The sequence below is a fragment of the Mauremys mutica genome, chromosome 22, assembly GCF_020497125.1.
Source record: "Mauremys mutica isolate MM-2020 ecotype Southern chromosome 22, ASM2049712v1, whole genome shotgun sequence".
Classification (NCBI taxonomy): Eukaryota; Metazoa; Chordata; order Testudines; family Geoemydidae; genus Mauremys; species Mauremys mutica.
Genome location: NC_059093.1, coordinates 15,832,310 through 15,854,021, shown reverse-complemented (window position 1 = coordinate 15,854,021; position 21,712 = coordinate 15,832,310). Strand labels below are relative to the sequence as shown.

General features: G+C 45.9%; 1 protein-coding gene across 5 annotated transcripts in view; it reads right to left on the bottom strand.

The window, feature by feature from the left end:
* The window catches only part of KIRREL3 (kirre like nephrin family adhesion molecule 3), a 728,850-nt gene that overhangs the window by 248,341 nt on the left and 458,797 nt on the right, over nucleotides 1-21,712 (bottom strand). For all 5 annotated transcript variants that reach the window (XM_044997029.1, XM_044997031.1, XM_044997030.1 and 2 more), the window contains 2 exons: nucleotides 19,714-19,863; nucleotides 16,293-16,442 (listed from right to left, as the gene is read on the bottom strand). In XM_044997029.1, coding sequence (XP_044852964.1) covers nucleotides 16,293-16,442; nucleotides 19,714-19,863 — 300 coding nt within the window. The remainder of the gene's footprint in view (nucleotides 1-16,292; nucleotides 16,443-19,713; nucleotides 19,864-21,712) is intronic.

Below are 21,712 nucleotides of genomic sequence, written 5' to 3'. Positions count from 1 at the left end.
AAGGATCAGCTGGCTTGCTGCATGTTAGATACCGCCCTGACATCCTTGCAGGGAATTTATTATTTTTTAATATGCTTAATAAAGATCTTGGGAGCCATTTTTTAGTTTTGAGTCATAAACACGACAGATTAACTGTGGCTGTTTCACTCTGTCAGACTAGGACAATCTTTATCTCCCATCACAGTGCGGTAGGAAGCAACCCGTAGGCTGGTCTCTATCTGCAAAGGCTCCAGATTTCCCTATCTCATGCTGGAAAAGCCCCTCTGGGGTTCTCCAAGCAAGTGCTTTTTGCATTCTCACGGCAATTGGACACGCCATGCTAGTCGCTGTCGCCTCAGCTCTGGAACTGCACATGCAATAAGTAAAACGGTGCGAGGAGCAGCCCTGAGAATGAAGGGTGGATTTTTAATGTTAAACAAAAAGGGACCTAAGCCGGAGCAGAGCTGGAAAATGGCCCATCTTTGTCATTTATTTCTTACTCCGTTACTTTCCTCCTTTCCAGTTTACTTACTGCACACTCATTGTGTAAAGTGTTATTGCACAGTAATGAATTTGGCAGGGAATAGGGCTGCCGGATAAATGAAATATGGCACTTCATGCTTGTACCGTGTGGCCGGCTAAGATGCACTTAATAGGGATATAAGTAAATCAATTTCATCTCTCTCTTCCGATAGAAGAAAAGCAGAGCATGTGCATGCGCTGGCTTCACTTCTCATCCTCTTCTCAGGGAACAGGCCTCTGAAGCACAGAAATGAACGCACTGGCTGCGAGATGCCCTTGTTCAGATTGAACTGTGCAGCACAGAAAGCTACCGTCCATAGATGTAAGGAATGGAGAACACCCACTGCCACAGGTAATCCCCTGCCAATGGAGAGTTATTCCCTACAGTGTGTTCTCCGGCGCTCTGAACGTGCTGACCAGTATTGTCTCACTGCTACTTCACTGTTGACGGGGCATCAAATATTGAAGTTATTTGGGTTCAGTCTTTATGTTGCTTGATATTTTAGTTTCATTCTGAGTAAACCTGATTGACATTTTTCCACTGGAGAATTGTCCCACTGGAAAATGTGGTTTATCAAAACTGAAATTTTTTTGTGGGAATAAAATGTCAATTTCAATGCAAAGTTTTGATTTTCCAACTGGAAAAATCCAAATGAAAATGTTTGCTTTGAACTGCTACTTCCACGAACACTGGCATTTTTCAGTCACAATTTTCATTCAAAATGTTTCATTTCAGTCCAAAATGTTCATTTGAACATCTCCAAATGGAAATTTTTCTGACTTTTTCATTCGGTGAAAATATTTGATAGTTTGAATTTTTCTCCCAATTCGGGCCAAAAACAAATGTCGAAACATCTGACTTTGCCGTGGGATGGAAATTGCATTTTCCAATCCACTCTAGTTTTACATTCAGTTGAATCGATAGGAAGCGGATGTATTAAAAAGTAAAAAGGCAGAAGTCTAACGTCACCATATATGGTTATGATCAATCTAATAATGCTTAGTAACAGCATGCTTCGTGCATAGTACCCTGTTAAGGTTTCGATAAAAAGCTACATTCAAATGACACGGTTTAACTTGAAATCACTTGACCACCCATGCAGACCTCGCTTTCTTCGCCTGCTTCTGGTTAGATGTCATATTAAAAGACAGCAGCTCCGTGTTTGAATTGACTTAATCTGTCGCATTAAATAATTCATGTTGATTTAGGAAAGCTTTATTTCTAGTGGGACTTGCAAGAAGGCAGAGTTAATATTAGAAGAGACCTTGGAGTGGGAGGCAGGGGAATGGATGAGAAAAGGTGAATGTAAAAATTAATTGTATATCAATTATTAAGACTACATTTCTGAAACTGACTCTTTCCCCTCCTTAGCAGACCTCTTCAGCCCCCGTCTTGGTCTTAGCCAAGTCCCTTAGCAACACCTCACCCAGAGGAAACCTCTCCCTGTTCCTAGCCACAGAAATAACATTGCAAACAGGGCTGTGTCTCCTGCTGAGCATTAGTTACAAGGCAGAGCTGGAGGCACCAAGTCCCAGTGCTGGGATCCCTGCAAGCAGTCCTTCCGTCCCTGACAGTGCAGATCCTTTGGTGCTCATGTGGATCTCACATGTGCTATCCGAGCTACTGAGGAGACTGTGATATTACTCCTTGCCTCCTGGTCGCTGTTGGATCACTGATCAAGGGGGAATTGGCAACTGGAGACCAAGGGGATGGGTGCCTTTGACCTTACTCAGTACACGTGGCTCTCATTATTTATAATACCGCAGCTGAACATAGGCTGATGGGCACCAGATGCTGAGCTCCTGCACTACTGGCTGGCAGAGGGATCCAGCTCTGGCTCCTCTCCTCCTTAACCCTCTTGCAAAATGAGCATCACCCCCACCTAGCTCCTGTGTCCTCCCCTATTACCTTCTGCAAATACAGATTTCCCATGACTTCCTAGTCCTCACAACCTGCTGCCCCCCAGCCTGTTGGGACAGGATGTAAAAAAGACAGTAACAGAATCTAGGGCAGATATCCCATGTTCAGCTACTTCTACGGGCCAACCTGCCACCTTCTTTCTCTAGCTTGGAGTGGGCAGGATTTGGCACAGCTTGCATGGTGGCTGGAGCAGAGGGAAAGAAGAGGATGGAGTGTGCTCCTTATAGTCCCACTTCCCAGTGGCCAGAGGTCATTCAGAGAGCCCACAAACACACGTCTTTCAGCAGCCAGTCTCCAGCTGACCTCTACCTGGGGGTCAGCTAGCTAGGAAAGCTTTTGTTCCTGTGAATGCCTAGACCAAGGCAGCATTCTCCCTGCCTGATGCTCTCCTGAGGTACCCACACTGGCAATGGAGGGTCAGGGAATGAAGCAGGGGTCTAAACAAACAAGGGCTAGAACATGTGTAAGATCCCAGCTTGTCCACTAGGCCAACAGCCAATGGCAGAGGCAGGGCACTAGGTTAGTTTGGGATGCAGGGTACTAGCACCTTCTGGCTGTTTCTCCTTCCTCAGGGAATGTCTGAGATGCTCACCCTTTCCCTCTGGCATCAGGGCTCTTTGTAGGGTGCCACCCACAGGGCAGGGAGTGTTCCTAAGAAATTATTGAGTGATCCATCCAAGAAAGAGGACACTTCCCACCCTGCAGCAGCAGAGGAATACCCAGTTGTTTCCTGAAAGCCCCATGAAGCATGTGGCTTGTTTGCCTGCCCCCACGCTGGAGGGCTGTGTATGTATGTGTGTGTGTGATGGCACCTTCCAGAGGGTAAGGGACCTACTACGATCATTCACTAGGGGAGTTTCCATTCAGTGAAATAGCCAAGGCCGATGCGATGGGATCTGAAGGGACAGGGCTCATTTCTAGCCTCAGCTGTATGTGTTGTTTATACACTGATGTCTGTTGTTTGTAGGACATAGATTCATTACAGGGACAAGGCTTACATTCAGCTGGAGTTGTCCAGAGCAGAGCTCCAGTAAATATTTTCAAACCTGCAGGGCAGAAGCCCCAAGCCCCGGTGCCTCCTGCGGGGCAGAAGCCCTGAGACCCAGGGTTCCAGGAACTGCTATATGAGAATTTAAGCCATGACAGGGACTCTCTGCCACAGAGAAGGGAGGTTGTATGATGGCTGGCTGGTTGATGGTGGCCTCAATGGAGGCCTTAATTAAACTTTCTGAACTTCAAAAAAGTTGGGCTAGCTTTTTGCCAATTAAAAGAGCCCACTGGCTCGCAAAAGAGACCCAGGGAGGGCAGTAGAGTGGCAGGGTACGGGGGCTCATGTGCACAGGAACAAAGCCAGCAGATCTACTCTCAGGCCTACCAGTATCAGCGGGGGCCTTTTACGAGAGTTTCTCCGAATGCCCAGGCCGATGCAGTGAAGCTGTGCTGCGCTCACTGCAGCCGTCACACTGAGGCAACGTTATAGTTCAATGCGATCTGGCTCTCACAGTCTGAGGCTGTCAAATATCTGCTGTCAGAAGGAAAAGAAAGCTGTTGACTAGGGCAGCATGATTCTCCTCAGACTTTGGTCAGAGTGGAGGGGCTGGGGCCAGGGCTCCTGAGGTTCTACTCCTAGATTGTCACGGAGTTGTGATATGACCCAGGACAAATCACTTCCTCTCACTCTATGCCTCAGTTTACCTCTCTGAAAAACACGGATGTGAGGCCTAATTAAGAGGCAGGAGCTCCTGAAAGCAATAATCCCCTAGTGCCCATTCTTGCCACCATCCCTTCTGTGCTCCCTTTTCTAATGGCCTCATCCTTGGTTCTCCCACGCCGTGCGGGACTTGGAGGTGATGTCTGGATGTGTCATGGGTAGAGCCTCAACTTCATGTAAGCCAGGGGTAATAAAATCCTCTCCCAGCCTGCCACGTCCCTTTGATGAGGCCAGCGAAGGAAGTCGGCAGCACTAACATCAGGGCTCCCCGCAGTCTAGTCACTCATTTGGAAACATGGCTTGCCTGACCTGGATTCCTCCGCCCTCTTGCCACAGGCTCTGGGTACGCCCCTGGCCAGCATGGGCTAATGCTTCACAACTCCTTTGCCAGATCAGTGGAGCAAGCTGAGGTTTGCCTCTTCCATCCCCCTTCCTCTTCCTCCTGGGGCAGCAACTGCTCTGTTCAAAGTTTCTCCTCGCTTGGCTGCATTCGAGATCTGGAAACTCAACACTAATTAATGTGTCTGCAAATCCCAGTTGGGCTGGCAGGGACTGGAATTCATTCATGGTCCCCTGAGTGCAGCAGGATCTACAAGCTAGCCCTCTGGCTCCTTAAACCGCACGGCTGGCAGATGCATATTTTAACAACACACATCTGTTGGCTATATAATCTCTTGTATCTGCCCTCCCTGCTTTGCGCTTTGATGGAAGACCGGAGGGAACTCTCCAGCAGTTACAGCCAAAGTGTTTGCTTTGCAATTTTGCCCGACTGCCGTCTGATTTTATTTTTAAATTTCTCCGAGTCCTAATCAGGCTCTTACTTTATTTAATTAATACCCTATCTTAGTTAAATAGATCATGAATTAGGAAGCTCTTACATTAAAGATGTGCCAGGTAGCAAATAGCCCTCCAGTGGCTTGCAGGAGTCTGCTTTGCTGGGTCCTCCTACCAAATGTACAGATTTGTACATGCAGCCTACAGGGATGTTTTATGAGCAGCGAATCAAGCTGCCTTTTGCCCTCATTTTGTGTAACCTGCCCCCCTCCCTCCCCGCCTGTGCCTGTTCCAGTCTGTGTCAGATGTAGGGCATGGGCCACTGAGGCTTAAAGAGAGGAGTGGGGGAACGGAGAGAGCACCACAGCAATAGCGTGCGCAAGCAGAGGGACGGGTTGAGATTCTGAGGAAGCACAGGGCAGGAGGAGGGGAAAACTAAAATGATTTTATGCCATCCACACACTGCTGCAGGGTGGGGTGTGGCCACAGGCATAAATTACAGCAGCTCTCATATAGGACAGGGCCCAGAAGGCTGCCGATAGGCCATGGTTCTGCTCAGAACTCCCTGTAGTGCCAGGCTTACGGGCCACCCTGTCCCAGCATGTCCCCTGGGTCAGGGCTCCCACCATCTACAGCTGCTCTGTGTTATTCCTGCACCAGGGAAAATCGCCCCCACACCTTATACATGCTCCAGCTGCACACAGGACCCACCCCAAGACCCAGAATCCGCACCATGTGCTCTCAATGCAATCTTCTGGGCTGGATCCGGTTTTTGGCTCATTAGATCAGCTGGTCTGACCTCTTGTATAGAACAGGCCGTTAAACTGCACCCAGGTACCTCTATCTTGACCCCAAAGACTCTAGCCCCAGCCAGCGACCAGGAGAGACCAAGATGCCATGACTGCCTGAGCCCCTGCAATGAGCCAGCATGGTGCTAGGAGGACTGCTCAGGTGGAAGTGGCTACCTTCAGATGAGAGCTAGAACCAAATTGATTAGGTGAGATGTGCCCAGATGATACCAGCAGGCGATGCACGCCCCAGGCTTCAGGGGAAAGTAATCCCCCCCCACCCCCGGTGCTTTTGAAATAATGCAAAACAGAGAGAGAATTTCCCTCCAACATTCACTTCCCTAAGAACTTATAGGCATTGGCTTCCACCATGCAAGTGTAACCCACATTAACGCAGTGGGGGGCTCTGTCCCTGTCTAAAGGGGTGGATAACATACTGGTGTTAATGAGTTTGCTGCTTCCAAATTTCTGCTAAGAGCTGATCCTTTGGCTCAGCCTGTAACCATAGGTTCCAAATTCAAACCTCCAAGATGATCGAACCGGGGATACTTTCCCTGACTGTCTGCGGGATCACATTTTACTGGCACGAATGTTTGGATGGGGGCTCATCCATTCAAGGAAGAGAAAAATACCATGTGATTTATCTGACCTATTGCAAATCCCGGATACAGATCAAGCAGCACAGAACTGGCCATGAGCAACCTAAAGAATTAATAAAAGAAAGTGCCAAAATGTTTGAGTGGTTATGATTTTCAAATCAAGCTGCAGAAATAACAACCCCCTCATGAATATTCCAAAAGCAGAAAAAAATAAATAAAAGAGGCTGCCGGATCCCTGTTTGAATTAATGTCTCATGTTCTCAAAGGTGCCAGAGCCCTGCGCATGGATTTGTGACTCAGCAGGAGGCACTCTTCTAGACTGTTAATATGGACCTAATAATCCAGCACAGGTCTAGGAAGACTGATCAGCAGGAGGTGGCTAAGTTCAGATGAGAGCTAAAACCAAAGTCCTGAACCTTAGCACTCATGAAGGATCTTGAGGCATCTCTTGCTAGATTATTGTCCTGGCCAGGGTCCTGTTAGGGTTGTTATGTCCTACTATCATACATTCCACCATGTGTCTTCTGCTGGATATGGGAGACTTGACTTCCTGTCCTAAACTAGGTGTTGTGTAATGTGCACCATTAAACAGCTGCTGTGTCCCTGTCCCCCCTTCCCCTACAGAGGTGGCTGCATCTCAGCGTGATAGGATGTATAAAGCCCACACTGGAACTGAAGGGGTTAAGGAGCAGTTCTGGGCCCAGATGACTCGCCCTGCATGTGCAGAGTTTGCTTTGGACCGAGCTTAAAAGGGAGCCAGCCAATTCAGAAGGGGGCAGATAGAGGAGGACAGACTTACCCTGAGAGCTCCTGAACAAGGGTGCTGCAGAAGCCTTCGCTGCCAGGAAGGGGCTAGCAGCTAAGCCCAGCCAGGCTGGAGGTTGAGTTGTTTTTCTTTTCTATCTTATGTTGATGTTGGACATTTTGGGGGAGGTGTGGATGATAGGAAGTGCCCAGGCAGGCAGCTTTGAAGAACTCCAACGTGCTTAACATTGTTGCCTCTCATGGGGTGCTGGGTTGGAGCCTGGTGGAATGCAAGGGCCCTGGCTCCCCTACCAACCACTGTTGTTACAGAGGGGGCATAAATCTCTGTAAGAAGAGGGCAGAGATGCCGGAAGCCCTGGGGACAGAGTGAGCTACCTGCAGGGACCAGGACTATATTGGGTCAGACCAAAGGTCCATCTAGCCCAGTATCCTGTTTTATGATAGTGGCCAATGCCAGATGCCCCAGAGGGAATGAACAGAACAGGTAATCATCAAATGGTCCATCCCTTGTTGCCCATTCCCAGCTTCTGGCAAACAGACGCTAGGGACACCATCCCTGCCCATCCTGGCTAATAGCCATTGATGGACCTGTCCTCCATGAACTTATCTAGTTCTTTTTGAACCCTATTATAGTCTTGACCTTCACAACATCCTCTGGCAAGGAATTCCACAGGTTGACTGTGTTGGGTGAAAAAAATCTTCCTTTTGTTGGTTTTAAAGCTACTGCCTATATTTCCTTGGACTCCATTACTCTGGAAGGGGACAAACTAAACTGGTAACCCAGCCAGAGGGCCAAGTCACTGACTACCACAAGCTGGGCCACCATGGGGGCAGAGTGCTTGCTGACAAGACACACCAGAGATGGAGGAAAGTGGAGGCCCAGAGACCTAGCCACTAGGCGATGCCCCCAGTAAGCCCAGCATCCCCCTATCGTTGTCAGCAACATGACTCCTGTTTATGTAAAGTTTGGAAAAAGCCAATGGGGTGAAATGTGCTGTAGAAGTGTTCCCTATTGTTCCAGGTAAGGTGGCAGAAACACTGTGCAGGCATCTGTCATTATCACAGGCATATGGTGCATAAGGGGCTGAGAGGTATTTGAATGGATGCATCAGTGGGAGTAGTAGGGAAAATTGTCCTTTTCGTTCTCTGGGAGCTAAACTCTCATCCCAGAAGCAAGTGGCAGTAAGTGATACTAACAGGCTCATCTGTTTGAGTGTTTGGACTTCCAAGTCTTATGGAATGATCTGTTCCACTACATTTAACAGTGTAGATTTGAAAACAACGTGACAAAATCTTAAATATTTAATTAAAATATGGTGTAAGCTCTTCAGCGGAGCTGGGAAAGTAGGAGGCACCAGACCCGTAAAGCTGTTGTCAGACATGAGTGACAGCAGTTAAAAAATGAGCTAGACAGCATTTGGGGGATTTCCTGGTAGCAACCATGCATAAAGTTAAAGCCTCTAAGTGTGGAATTAGATAGCACAGACTTGCGCGAGCAGGAAATACAAGGCTGAGCTATGGGAGGGGGCAAGCAGGAGTACTTTCAGAGGGCAGAATGGCTCACAAAGCAGAAGATGGAGGGAGACTGGAGTTTAGAAAGCCAGATGATGGTGGAGGCGATAAACAGACGACAATTATAGCAAACCCCATCCCCAACTGACTGACACTGAGAGACAACCTTAAGGGTTTGCAAGGAAACCCAGCACGATGTGATACATGCCCGAGTCAGTACAGACTCAAAGCCCAGGCTCTGACAAACAAACAGGTTCCCTGTCTCCTACACAAGTCTGGGGAGGATTTATGGTTCTGGCTCCTGGCTGTGTAGAACCTGCAGTCTCAGCACAAGACCAGGTGAAACTGGGAGGCTTGGGGGCCGAGCATCACAATGGGCTTGGTTTGAACCTCAGAACTCAGCCCAGGGTTAATGGAAGCCAAAGAAAATTTTAGAGCAGACCAGCCCCCTGATATGAAGCCAGAGAGATCCCAGGAGCTCAGGGGAGTGGGCACAAAACATCTTGGAAAGATCTATTCCCTTCCTTCCCTTTTAGGGATTGTATTGATTTCCACTGACGTGTGTAGAGTAATCCAGTCTACTAGCAAGGGGCACACAGTACCTCACATATCACAGAACAAGGCCATGTAGCTTTAGGAAAAATCCTCACCTTATTTGCATGGGCTAATCAAAGGGGGATTGGGGACACATGGTGGAGTCTAACTGACTGGCCTAAGGGGCCTTGAGCTAAAGGTGAATCTCCATTAGCTTTCACCAGTATAGGGCCTATGACACAGTTTGAGCGGCTTGGATTCTATTCCACGGAGGGCACTGCTACAGCCACAGAGTAGCCAGTTGACTACAACATAATGATCCAGGCCCTCAACTGGTGTAAATTAGCTCAATGGAGCTATGCTGATTTCTAGCAGCTGCAGATCTGGCCCACTACCCTGCATCCAGATCTATCAGGTGCACTGCCAGGTGGGATGCAGCAACACCACACTCTCAGTTAGGAAGGAATTTGAAGCACCTTTCCTTTCAGTACTGCAAATTGTAAAACATGCTGGCAGCGTGTGGAAACCCACTACCCCTGGCATCATGGAACAGTTCTCTAGGAGGAGATACAGCTGTATAAAACCCAGGGGTGATGAGGATTCAGAGGCAAGCTCGCTGCAAGAAAGGGTCACCACACTACAGTGAAACTATTTAGAAGAGCTTTAGAGCCGGCCTAAGTCTTTTGTCATTGTACAGAGCTGCCGGTTATTTGTATAGTGGTATAATTCTATAGTGGCTGTGTACACTGTTTTATTGGATTGCAAGCCTAAAAAATAGCTGCAATAGCATTGCCTCCCTCTATAAATGCAGCAAGCGCCCCTGTAAATAAAGAGAAATCACTGCCATTGAAGCGAATGGCTTGGTCTCATTACCAATCCCCACATGGTGCCTGGGTCCGTACCACCACCACCAGCAGAGAGAAAGACAATTAGTTCTCCAACACTGCCAGCCTCACTCTCAACACTCCACCTGCAGAGCTCCACCCGGACCCTGTTGCTTTAATGTGACTGTGTTAATGGTTATTTCCTTAGGCAAGCCCAAGCAATAAATCTCTTGGAGTGCATCATGGACTCTGCAGCCAGATAAACAGTAATAAAACTTCCAAGGCAACCACCTCCTATAAACCTCAGGGTAACTTTCTTCCAACTTTTAGAGATTGCCTGCTTGCTATTAATACACTTGAAAGGCTCCAGCTTCTGTGTTTTATAAACTCATTACACTTATGTACCTCTTGGATCAATGAGAAAGAAGTCTGAAGGGAAATACAGGCCTGGAAGCTGGTGGAGTGGATCTGCTAGGTCAGCAGTGGGGGAAAAGAAGGAGGCTCGGCCGAATTCAAGTTTTGTTTTAGAATTTTGGCATATATTGATGTTTATTTTTAAGCATTTTTTTCTACTTTTTTCAATTTAAACTCTCAAAACTGGGTGAAAATGTGGGGAAGGTCAGACAATTTTTGATGACTGTAGTAGATGCTGAGATTAAAAAAAAAGTTAAAACTTAACGATTAAAACAAATTGCAACATCACATGCCAAAATACACCAAGTAAATATCCTTAAATCAAACTCCAATAAGCTCTCAAGCAGCATTTTTCTTACTGTGCCTGTCTGCAGTCCCATTATCATCGATGGAAATAATTTTGTGGTTGGTTTGTGTGTGTCCAGTGAAATCAACATTTGCTGACATTGATTTCACTGCACACACACACACACACACACACACACACACACACACACACACACACACACACACACACACACACACACACACCAACCACAAAATTATTTCCATCGATAGTAATGGGAATGCAGACAGGCACTGTAAGAAAAATGCTGCTTGAGAGCTTATTGGAGTTTGATTTAAGGATATTTACTTGGTGTATTTTGGCATGTGATGTTGCAATCTGGGAGGTAAAGGGGAGGCACAACCAATCCCAAACGAGGATCTACCTGCGCTGAAATATGTCAAGGGTTTGGGAATGTAGGAGGGATCTACTAACACAAATTTGCATCTGTGGTCTCATGTACTGTAGGAACTGTAACCTCTGTGTTCCAGTATATGGAATCACAGATCTTAAATCAAAGGCATTTATTAAACAAAACAATTGAAAATAATAGACACCAACAAACAGGCTTCCACACAGCTCAAGTCCCAGATGTGCTTACTTTGTTTACCAGAGACCATACCCTGTCTGGAATGCTATATAGCACACAGACATCTAGTGGCTGAATAATATACTGCAAGTAAACATACTATAACACTGGGATGTCAGTGGTATTCCCATCCCCGCTACATGTCTGGTAGGGTGGTTTGTGTACCATAGGCTGGGAGGCATGTGCTGTAGATGCTCCAAGCACTGGGGACTTGTGACTCTTGCCCTTGGTGGGCCCCCAGCCACACTCGCAGACTTTGAGTATAAAAGAGGATTCCTTTATAAACAACAGCCAGAAACTAAAAGGTGCAAATACCCCAAGCCACAATCTTTTTCAGTTACAAATAACTAGAGCTCATCAAAAAATTTTCAACCAAAAAATGGCTTTTCAATTTTCATGGAAAAAAATCATTGGTAGAAATTTTCCAGTTCTCTGATTTAAAAAAAAAAAGTGTAAAAAAAAAAATGGGGAAAAGAGAGTGTGTGTGTGTGTGTGGGGGGGGGGGGGAAATGGATAAAATGGTTTCCATTTAACTGAAAAACAAAAGCAAAAAAACCTGAATGCTTTTCCCCCCTTTTCGTTGGAATTTTTCTGTGGAAAAATAAAGAATATCTTCCAACTAACTCTACCAAAAAAAGATCAAAGCACCAGTTCCCAACCCCTAGGGGCAGCGCAATACAAGGAATATGGTAACAGCACCCCATGAGTTCCTGCAGCTGTTTCCCTTTACATTCCTGCTGCTGATACTGCTGGTCTCCTGCTAGAAAGCACAATAGGCTGCTTCCCTGCCTGGCTTTCAGTCCTATAACTGTCAAGGGCCCAGCCTTCTCTGCACCCAGTGCCCACGTTGCTGCCTCCAGTCAACTGCTCCGGTTCCCTTGCAGCCTCTGGCTCTCCCCACAACCCAGTCTCTTCCGAGCTTAGGATGCTATTTTCATTTTGTCTCCTTTGGCCCTTATGGGGCCCTCTACAGGCAGGATGTTAAGCTGGGTAATACAGTGACCAGGAAAGAGCTAGTGAAAGTGATTCACTCTCCATCCTGCCTCCACTTAACCAGGCAAATCAGCAGTCTTCACTGCCAGTTGTGATACTTGGCATTTCCATAGCGTCTGCCACGTTAGGATCCCAAAGCACACAGAAACACGGGAAGCTATTTTTACATGTATTTTACAGAGGGGGATATTTGGATTCTTCAGATTTTGCCCTAACTTACAGCCATTGTGCAACCCCACTGAATTTGTCTCAGAGAAGTTATGGACAACATTCACAAATTAAAATTAGGTGTATTAATCCATATTTAAACACTTAAGTAAGGGATCTGATTGTCAGAGATGATGCTCGCCTACCTGGTAACGGCACACAATTTGAAATCTCCTTCCTTAGTGACTTAGCCAAGATCATGCTGTTTGTCAGAGCAAGACTCGACTCCCTGATCTACACTCAAAGCAGCAGAGCGCTCTCCCCTTGGCATAATTACTCCACCTCCTCAAGAGACGGAAGCTATGTTGGTGGAAGAGGGTCTCCCACAGACACAGTGCCAGTGTGGACAGCGCTTATGTCGATGTAACTTATGTCGCTTGGGGGGGATATCTTTTTCACACCCCCGAATGATGTAAATTACATCAACTTAAGCGGTAACTAGACCGGCCACTCAATGTGCAATGGCAGTCAAAAAAGCGAACAGAATGTTGGGAACCATTAAGAAAGAGAGAGATAAGACAGAAAATATCATATTGGCTCTATATAAATCCATGGTACGCCCACATCTTCAATACTGCGTGCTGATGTGGTTGCCCCACCTCAAAAAAGATACTGGAATTGGAAAAGGTTCAGAAAAGGGCAACAAAAATTATTAGAGGTATGGAACAGCTTCCATACGAGGAGCGATTACTAAGATTGGGACTTTTCAGCTTGGAAAAGAGACGACGAAGGATATAATAGAGGTCTATAAAATCATGACTGGTTTGAAGAAAGTAAATAAGGAAGTGTTATTTACTCCTTCTCAAAACAGAAGAACTAGGGGTCACCAAATGAAATTAATAGGCAGCAGGTTTAAAAACAAACAAAAGGAAGTATTTCTTCACACAACACACAGTCAACCTATGGAACTCTTTGCCAGAGGAAGTTGTGAAGGCTAAGACTATATAACAGGGTTCAAAAAAGAACTAGACAATTTATGGAGCACAGGTCGATCAATGGCTATTAGCCAAGATGGGCAGGGATGGTGTCCCTAGCCTCTGCTTGCCAGAAGCTGGGAATGGGTGACAAAGGATGGATCACTTGATGATTACCTGTTCTGTTCATTCCCTCTGGGGCAACTGGCATTGGTCACTGTTGTAAGACAGGATACTGGGCTAGATGGACCTTTGGTCTGATCCAGTCTGGCTGTTCTTATGTAGCCTGTCACATTCCCCTCACCCAGTGCACTGTAATTGAAGGAAACTTTACCCATCTCATCATGGAGATGCCTGTGGAGCTCACTTAACTCAGAAATAAAGCAGGCCAGTTGAGTCTGCACGAACAAGATGTGAATTAAACAGAAATATCTGCACAGCTGGTGGCATTACACTCTGGTAACTACCTGAAATTTCTCTCCATTTTCCTGTATAAATATGCCCTTTGCTTCCCTAATGTACAGTATATTGTACCTGTAGCTCAGTGCACCAAATGTTATCAACTGATTGTTAGGCAGCACACCTCTCTCTCTCAATACACAGGGCTCCTGCTCATTACACACCCACTGACTTTCCCTACTGAGGGCTGGCCAGAGTCACTAAATGTAGCCTGTGGCTAGCTTCATCTTCATTCCTGGTGATGACAGATAGATGGACAGGGTGTCCTAATGCAAAGGTATGTGAACTGTTGTTCCTGAACCGCTAATGATTCACCAGAGTTACCACATACACCTCCCTAGTCAACCTTACATTTCCCCTGACCACCTGCATAAATACATGTAAAGTTAAGAGGAACACGTTGCCAGGGGTTTGCAAATCTCATATTCCAATGTGCTATAACTTTAATGTACTTACAAGAAAAAAAGACACTACAAATGTGAGTGGCTGAACAGCCTAGGTAAATGTACCAATTAGCAAGTACTATGTATATTCACATCAACATCTATCCAACACATTCCATAACCCCACAGATAATAACGATTTCCCTTTGATCCATAAAAACATCTTACTGCTCAAATCAACACGTTGCAATAACTCTCAGTTCTGACGTACGCTTATGCACCCTGGGACTAAATTCATTTTGGAATCTTTAGTTCTAATTAAATAACATATTATTTCTTTTGTATGTCTTCTGTAACATATTATTATTATACAACACAAGAAGGAGACACAGATTAGGGAGGATGTGGAGAAGTAGCTAGCATGGGGCAATAGTAAATGGAGAAGGCATATAGGGCACGAATAATAGGACTGTGTTACTTTCCTGTTCATTTCCAGATTTCTTTCATGCTTTAGAGGCTTTTTCAGTTCAAAGAATTATTCTTTGGAAATTATAATCTATAAATTAGAACTAATTTTCTCTGGAAGATATACTCCATTGATGCACACTTTCAAACGTTATTAATGAAGTGAGTTTTTTTGTTCACTAATAATTAGGGCTGATCAAAAAATTTCCATTGAAGTGGTTTAAAAAAAGAAAAAAAAAGAAATTATCTTTCCCCCCCACAAAACTAAAGGAAAATTTCCAAAGGATTTCAACTCAAATCCCAAAAGCATTTGGTTTTTGAAACCTGAAAATTTTAACCAAAAAATTGGGAATGTTTTGGTTTTTCATTGGGAAAAATATCAGAAAAATTCTGGGTTTTTTTTGGTAAAATCAAAACATTTATTTTGAAATGTTTCAGGCAAAATACTTACATTTCCTCAGCAGCGTCACTAAGTCCTAGTCTGCACTAGAAAGTTTTACTAGCAAACCTTCCCCCGACACACATCCACACTTCATTGTGCGTCCTGCCAATAACACCCTCCACTTTTACCAGTAGTTATTACCCTTCCCAGAGCAACACAAGTCCCTCACCAGCACAGTATATTGGCACAGTGCCAGTGAACCAGTACAGAAAGTCCTTCCGTTACAATCCCACAATGCACATTCCCTTCAGCAGTGGGCTGTGCATTAGGGGGAGGGGGAGAGAGATCGACCTCTTGTGAATTACCTGAGGGTAAAGAACCTACTACTACCACCAGTCTTGAGAAATCTCTCTCCTGAAATGGTAGAATCCTATGGCCCAATCCAGCCAAGCAGGTAAGCATGATGTATGTAACTTTAAGCAGGTGATTGATCCCTGTGACAGAGCGCTGGGAACCAACAGCTGAGCCAGCACTCTGATCACTTAAACAGCAATTAATTCCTCTGGGAGTGGACCTAATTAGCAGATTAGAATGGGCTGCAGAAGACTAAAGAGCTAATTAACATTTTAACGCAGAGGGCAGAAGGCAGCACAGGAAGGATGTGGTGGGGAGAGAGGCAAGCTAGTGAAGCCAGAACCAAGAAGGATCTCTGGGTGGGAAGAGCTCTTCCCTTTCCTCTCCTGGACAGAAGACTGAGGAGGGGCAGATGTGATGTATGGATCAGTAAAGGTGGTGGGAGGAACAATACAAATAAACACTTTTGTGTAGTTTAACAACTGAATAGTCTCTATAGACAGAGGAGAAGACAGGATGGGACCTTGTGCTGTCACAGTCTCACTGAAGTCACGGACTGCTCAGGTGCTTAACGTTATACGTGCGCTTAGTGCTTTGCTGAACTGGCACCTATATTTGCAGAGCTGAAATACCAGGGTTCTAGCCCTGTGTGTGTGATTTATCCTAAGATTACTTCTGTGGTGTATGGCTCATGGGCTCCTTATACATTCCCCCTTCAGATCAATACGCTGCACAGATAGCTCAGACCATGGGTTCCTTTCTGAACCAGCTGGTTTACCAAAGAAACACATTTTGAAAAAGCCACTCAGCACAATCCCAAAGAAGAAAACAAAATAACCTCCCCAGTGTGCCCATGCCAGCATGGAGAGAGGACTTACCAAGAACAGTCAGCCGGGCTGGTCTGGATCGGATGGCCGCCTGAATGGCCTGGCACTCGTAAACAGCATCATCTTGGATATCTGCCCTCAGGATTTTCAGGTGGTGTTCTCCTGACAAATGGTCCCCCACAACCAAATAGCGCGGATAGCCTGCAGAATGCAAAATACAAGTAAGGCTGTAGCCAGGCAGTAATAACTACAGAATGAAGAGTTTGTAATGTAAACCAGGATTCCCAGACTTCCCCCAGCAAAGGGCCTGCAACCAGCTATCAGGTTCTAGGCACCTTAACAGAGGTGCAGAGCCATTCTGACGACTCATCCTGGTAGCCAGATCACGTGGGTCTCATTGTAGGAGATTGAGAATCCCTTTAAGATGAAGGAGAGCTAGATGTGGGGACAGCAGGTGCTGCAGGGAGTTCAGGAAGGAATTCAAGCTAAGGAATAAAATGGAACACCCCAGAAAGGGGGTGAGATTTAAGCAACAACTGAGCTGTGTTGCGAGTATGGCTGTTTACAGGGCCACACTGGAAGTTTATCGGTTCAAGGATCACACTTAATGTGTATCCGAGAAGGAAGGTCTCAGCAGAAAAGTGAAGCAAAGTCGTCCTTTTTAAGGTCATTGAAACCAAACATGGGAATGAATCAGACCTGGGGCGTGCCGTGTTTGTAACAGGCAGTCCTTTCCCATGATCTCTGTCTCTTGCTGTCGTTGCCCTGATATTTGCATTGGTTAGAAATATCATGCTGCAAAAAGGCTTCCAAGGTGAGCAACTCCACTAATCCCACTGTTCCTGGCTGTGCCACTGCCCCGCTGTGTGACCTAGTTCATTAATGTCTCCAAAGCGCTCAGACTGAAGGTGCTAAAAGCAGCAAGCACGAGGGCCCTGATGCAATACAAATGATGCACCTGTTTAACTTGAAGCACGAGTAATTCCATTATTTTCAATGAGCTTAAAGTGGAGCATGTGCTTAACGAGCTTGCTGGAGCAGGGCCTAGTAAGGAATTGAGAGTAATAACCATCACCAACTTCATTTTGCTGGTGGCCTGAGCTACGCTGGAGTGAAAGATTCTATTGCCTAGGTCTTCCCTAGCTGATGATGATTAATGCACTATGTAGTGCAGGCATCTTGGCACTCTCTTGTGTTTTCATTGTTTTGCAAGCTCTCAACAGCAGGATTTGCTGTCCTGAACTGTAAGAAATACAAATGATGGGTTTGTTTGTAGTTAATTAGGTGACTAGCTGAGCTGGTATCATGTGAGCTGCAATTTCTCTTGCTAAAGCAGACCCAGATCTGCTAATTGTCCAAGTTGTTCGCACGAACCGGGAGCTTCAGTGGAGTTGTTACCAGTTCACTACGCAATGTCTTGCAGGGAAAGTTCAGATCTCTAATGTACATGGAAATCTATTGCATCAAGCTCTGAAATGGCTTTTAAAAAAGGGATTGCACACACAGGCAAGTCTGAGAAAAGGACAGCTATTACGGAAAGAAGGGAGCATGCATTAGACCTTAGTCTAAGGTCACCGAAAATGATAATGTGGGTTCGCTTCCCACCTCTTCCACTAACTTGCTCTCTGAAATGATTATCCAGTATGAGAAGTGGCCACTGCTTTCGTGCACTCCGGGGCCTCATTTTCACAGGCGCTGAGCACCCACAGCTTCCATGGAGCTCAGTGGGAAGTGTTGGTGCTCAGCCCTTCTGGAAATCAGGCCCTACGGATTTCAGATTTGGCATGCAAAAATGGAGACATGTGAAATCACTAGCTGCTTTTGTTTATGGTGTTCTCTGGTGTGAAAAGTTTTCAGTATTATCACATGGGTCAGTGTTTGCAATACACACTGATGGGAAAAACACAAAACATTTAAATAGGCAGTATCTGAAATTGCCATGCAGATATCATGAATGACAGCCAGTTTTGCAACATTTGCATATATATTTCCCAAACACTATGTGCCACAGGCAACACCTGGATAAACATTCATTTTTCTTCAGCAGCAGCTTGTAAAGATGTAGTGGTTTGCACCTGCACTTCAGACATATTGTTTCCTTTCCATGCCCCAGCCAGATGAGTCTACTTGGAGGGTGGGAGGGATGGAGAATAGTGGTCAGGGATGGGTGGAGAAAGTGGTCAGCACTATCTACTGATTTAGCAAAGCATTTAAGCACATGCTTAACTTTAAACTCATGCGTAATTTCTATGTGTCACTGGGATTTAAGCCCATGCTTAAAGTTAAGCGCTTGGGTTCAGATCTACAAAGGTACTTGGGCACCTAAGTTTTGAGTTTAGGTGCCAAAAACTCAGTTTTGGCTCCACTGCAATCAACAAAACTCCTGCTGAACCCGGTAGGCATCTAAACTCACTCAGCGCCTGCATTTTCAGGGTTAAAGTTCTCTTGGCACCTGTAGTAGGAAGAGAGCCTGAGACATAAACCCTTGTATCAGATGCCTGCTATGAGGCAGGACCTACTCACAGAATCTGGCAAAAACAGGGCTGATATTGCAGAAATACACATTCCTAAGTGCGAAGTACAGAGTACTCATGCAAACACATCCCAATATCAAGGACGGTACAAAAGCATTTGCCAGGGATAACAGAAACACACTGATCCCTCCTAAAAGGTAAGGTCAGGATAACAGTACGTAACTTGTTCATAACAGGGTATAAAGATGCATCTAAGAGGGAGTATCTTTGGTCAATCTAGGATACTGTGGAAAGTCCTGCCACTGACTGAGCTGCATCCATTGTCACGGGCATACATGTCTTAGTATCCTTGTGTCTGCCAGGTGCTATTACCATGCTTCGTCGACAATAAAACTTGCTGGGTGCCTTCGTACCTTAACGGAGCTTGTGGTCATTGGACGGTTCACTCAAGATCTTGTGGAAGTAGAGAAAGACTGTTTGCATTGTATATATACCCTAAGTCTCAGAACATCAGACCCAAGGTGTCTCAAGGGAGAAACTGAGACTGATGCAAGGGTGAAGTGTGCACTATTTAAAGAAGGGGTAAAAAATTCAAAGACTCCTAAGTGGCATTTTCCAAAGAGACTTAGGCCCAGTTCCTCAAAAGGATTCTTAAATGGGAGTTAGGTGGCTAACCATCTCTGTGCATCCAGGCTTTAAGTGCCTAAGAGCCTAAGGTATGGCTGCACTACAATTAGACACCCACAGAAGCCCCATGCCAGCTGACTTGAGCTAAGGGGATGTTTAATTGTGATGTAGATGCTTGGACTGCAGCCTGAGCTCTGGGACCCTCCTGCCTTGCAAGGTCCTAGAGCCTAGTCTCTAGCCTGAGCCCAAACATCTACACCACAATTAAACAGTCCCCTTAGCCTGTCAGCTGGCATGGGGCAGCCGTGGGTGGCTGTGCTGACAGCTCATCTGTTGAGTGGAAGAGGACAGAGGAATCTTGGAAGGCTTACTTGAGAGATCCCGGCCTACTCCTAGGGCGAGTCCATCTTTAATCCACAGCACAATGCCATTGTACTCGGGGATTGCACACAGCAAAGTCACGGGCTGTCCGGCTATCACCACCTGATCTTGAGGCTGCTGCGTAAAGGAAGATGCTTGGCCTGGAGAAAGAGACAAGAAACAGCAAGAAGGTCACATGCTGCACCCAAAAGCCTGCAAGGATGTATTGTGTTTAAAATGCAATTCAGAGGCTTGGGATGCAACATCATGTATCCCCTTCATTAGCAACCCAGGGCTAAATTCTGCAACCCTTACTGCTGTGATTATGTACAAACCACTTACAATCCCAGGCAGAGTTAAGCATGGATTGGTTCCTGAGTGGGAGAGAAATTCATGTCATGGTGTATCCTCCTGGCCTGTTTTATTCAGTGTTTGCACACATCTTGTTCACTTTCAACAGAGCTGGCAAACCCAGCAGCAAAGAGTTCCCCAGGTAATTCCATTCACTGAACCCCAGCTATGACACCCATTCTCCAGCCTCTTCACCAGCTGCTGCCAGCTCACCCCGTTCACTGCTTCTAGAACCGCTGACCCCCTAAATCCCTAGCCCAAAGACACATTATCTCTCACATGGCCTATGCACCATTTGAAGAATCTCATTTTAGCTTTCCATTCAGGATTTAATGGCACCTATGCACAGAGAAGAATTTCATCCAGTGCCAAAACCATTTGGCCCACATAGAGTATTTGTCTGGATTTGGTACCCAGGCAAAAAGATGTTCAGACCTACTGAAGCACTCAGAACTCCTGCTGAAAGTGCCATTGACTGCCAGCTCTGGGTCGATATTCTGAAAGGTGTGTGTGTGGGGGAAGATTGGGGGGTTAGCCACAGCTCAATGCATTTAGCTCTATGTTTTAAGATGTGCCTGTTAATTCTGAGTTTCTCCCTTGAGACACCTTGGATCTGATGTTCTGAGCTGCTGGGCATCCACACTTCAATGGGATCTGAGAGTACTGCCCAAGGTAACTCAACTGGGCACCTGAAATTAATGGGAAGTTTATAGACAAAAAAATCTAGGGCCCACTGCTTTTTACTGTGCTCTTCTCCCATTGATTCAGCACCTGGCATTTCATAATTCATATAATCATTTGGGGGCAGATCTCTGGCCTGCGCTATGCAGGAGATCAGACTAGATGGTCACAATGGTCCCTTCTGGCTTTGGAATCTATGAATTAGCACCATTGCCATAACAATCCAAGAGCTTTCACAACAGTGAAAACTGTCCTTATTCTGTTGCTACATCCATTAGAATAACTCCTCTTTCCACTTAATTGGATCCATCACCAAACTGCTTCCAATGGGCATGAACAATTAATGCTTAGCCTCATCATACAATGGAGGGTATTTTTTAATTGCCGAAGGCTGGAGGAAAATCTCTTCAGCTCTTTTTGCATTAAAAGGAGAGGGGGAAAAATGAATTGGTGGGGGGGGGAGAGAACCCCAACCACACACTTTTTTCAGCTTCAAAAATAAGTCCAACTTTATTTTTTCACAAATGGCTGACCGAAAATAAGCCACCCAGCACTCCGCACTTCCTGGAGGCACAACCCCACAGGTAAAGTGTGGGGGGGGAGGGGGGAAGTAGCAGAGAGAATCATTACAAATCCCAAAGTTAAAAGCAATTGAAATGTTTCCTCTGAACATGCTCTGTTGGCATCTGCTAAGATTTCAGCAGCCTAATGAGGCCTCACCCCACTCTATGGCATCACCAGGGGGCAGAGAATACGGCACACATTCTCCCTGCTCAGCCTGACAGGCACTGGGACTGCTGGGATAATATGCATGAGGGAGACTATAAGTGCCTCATTAACAGCTAGACAGCATCCCTTTGTATCCAGAGATAAATGCAAAAAACGCTCAATTATCAGAGGCAGCTACCTTGATACCTAATATTAGAGGACCCTGGTCATCTTTGCTGCAGATACCAGGCTCCCACTTCTCTCTTGTTC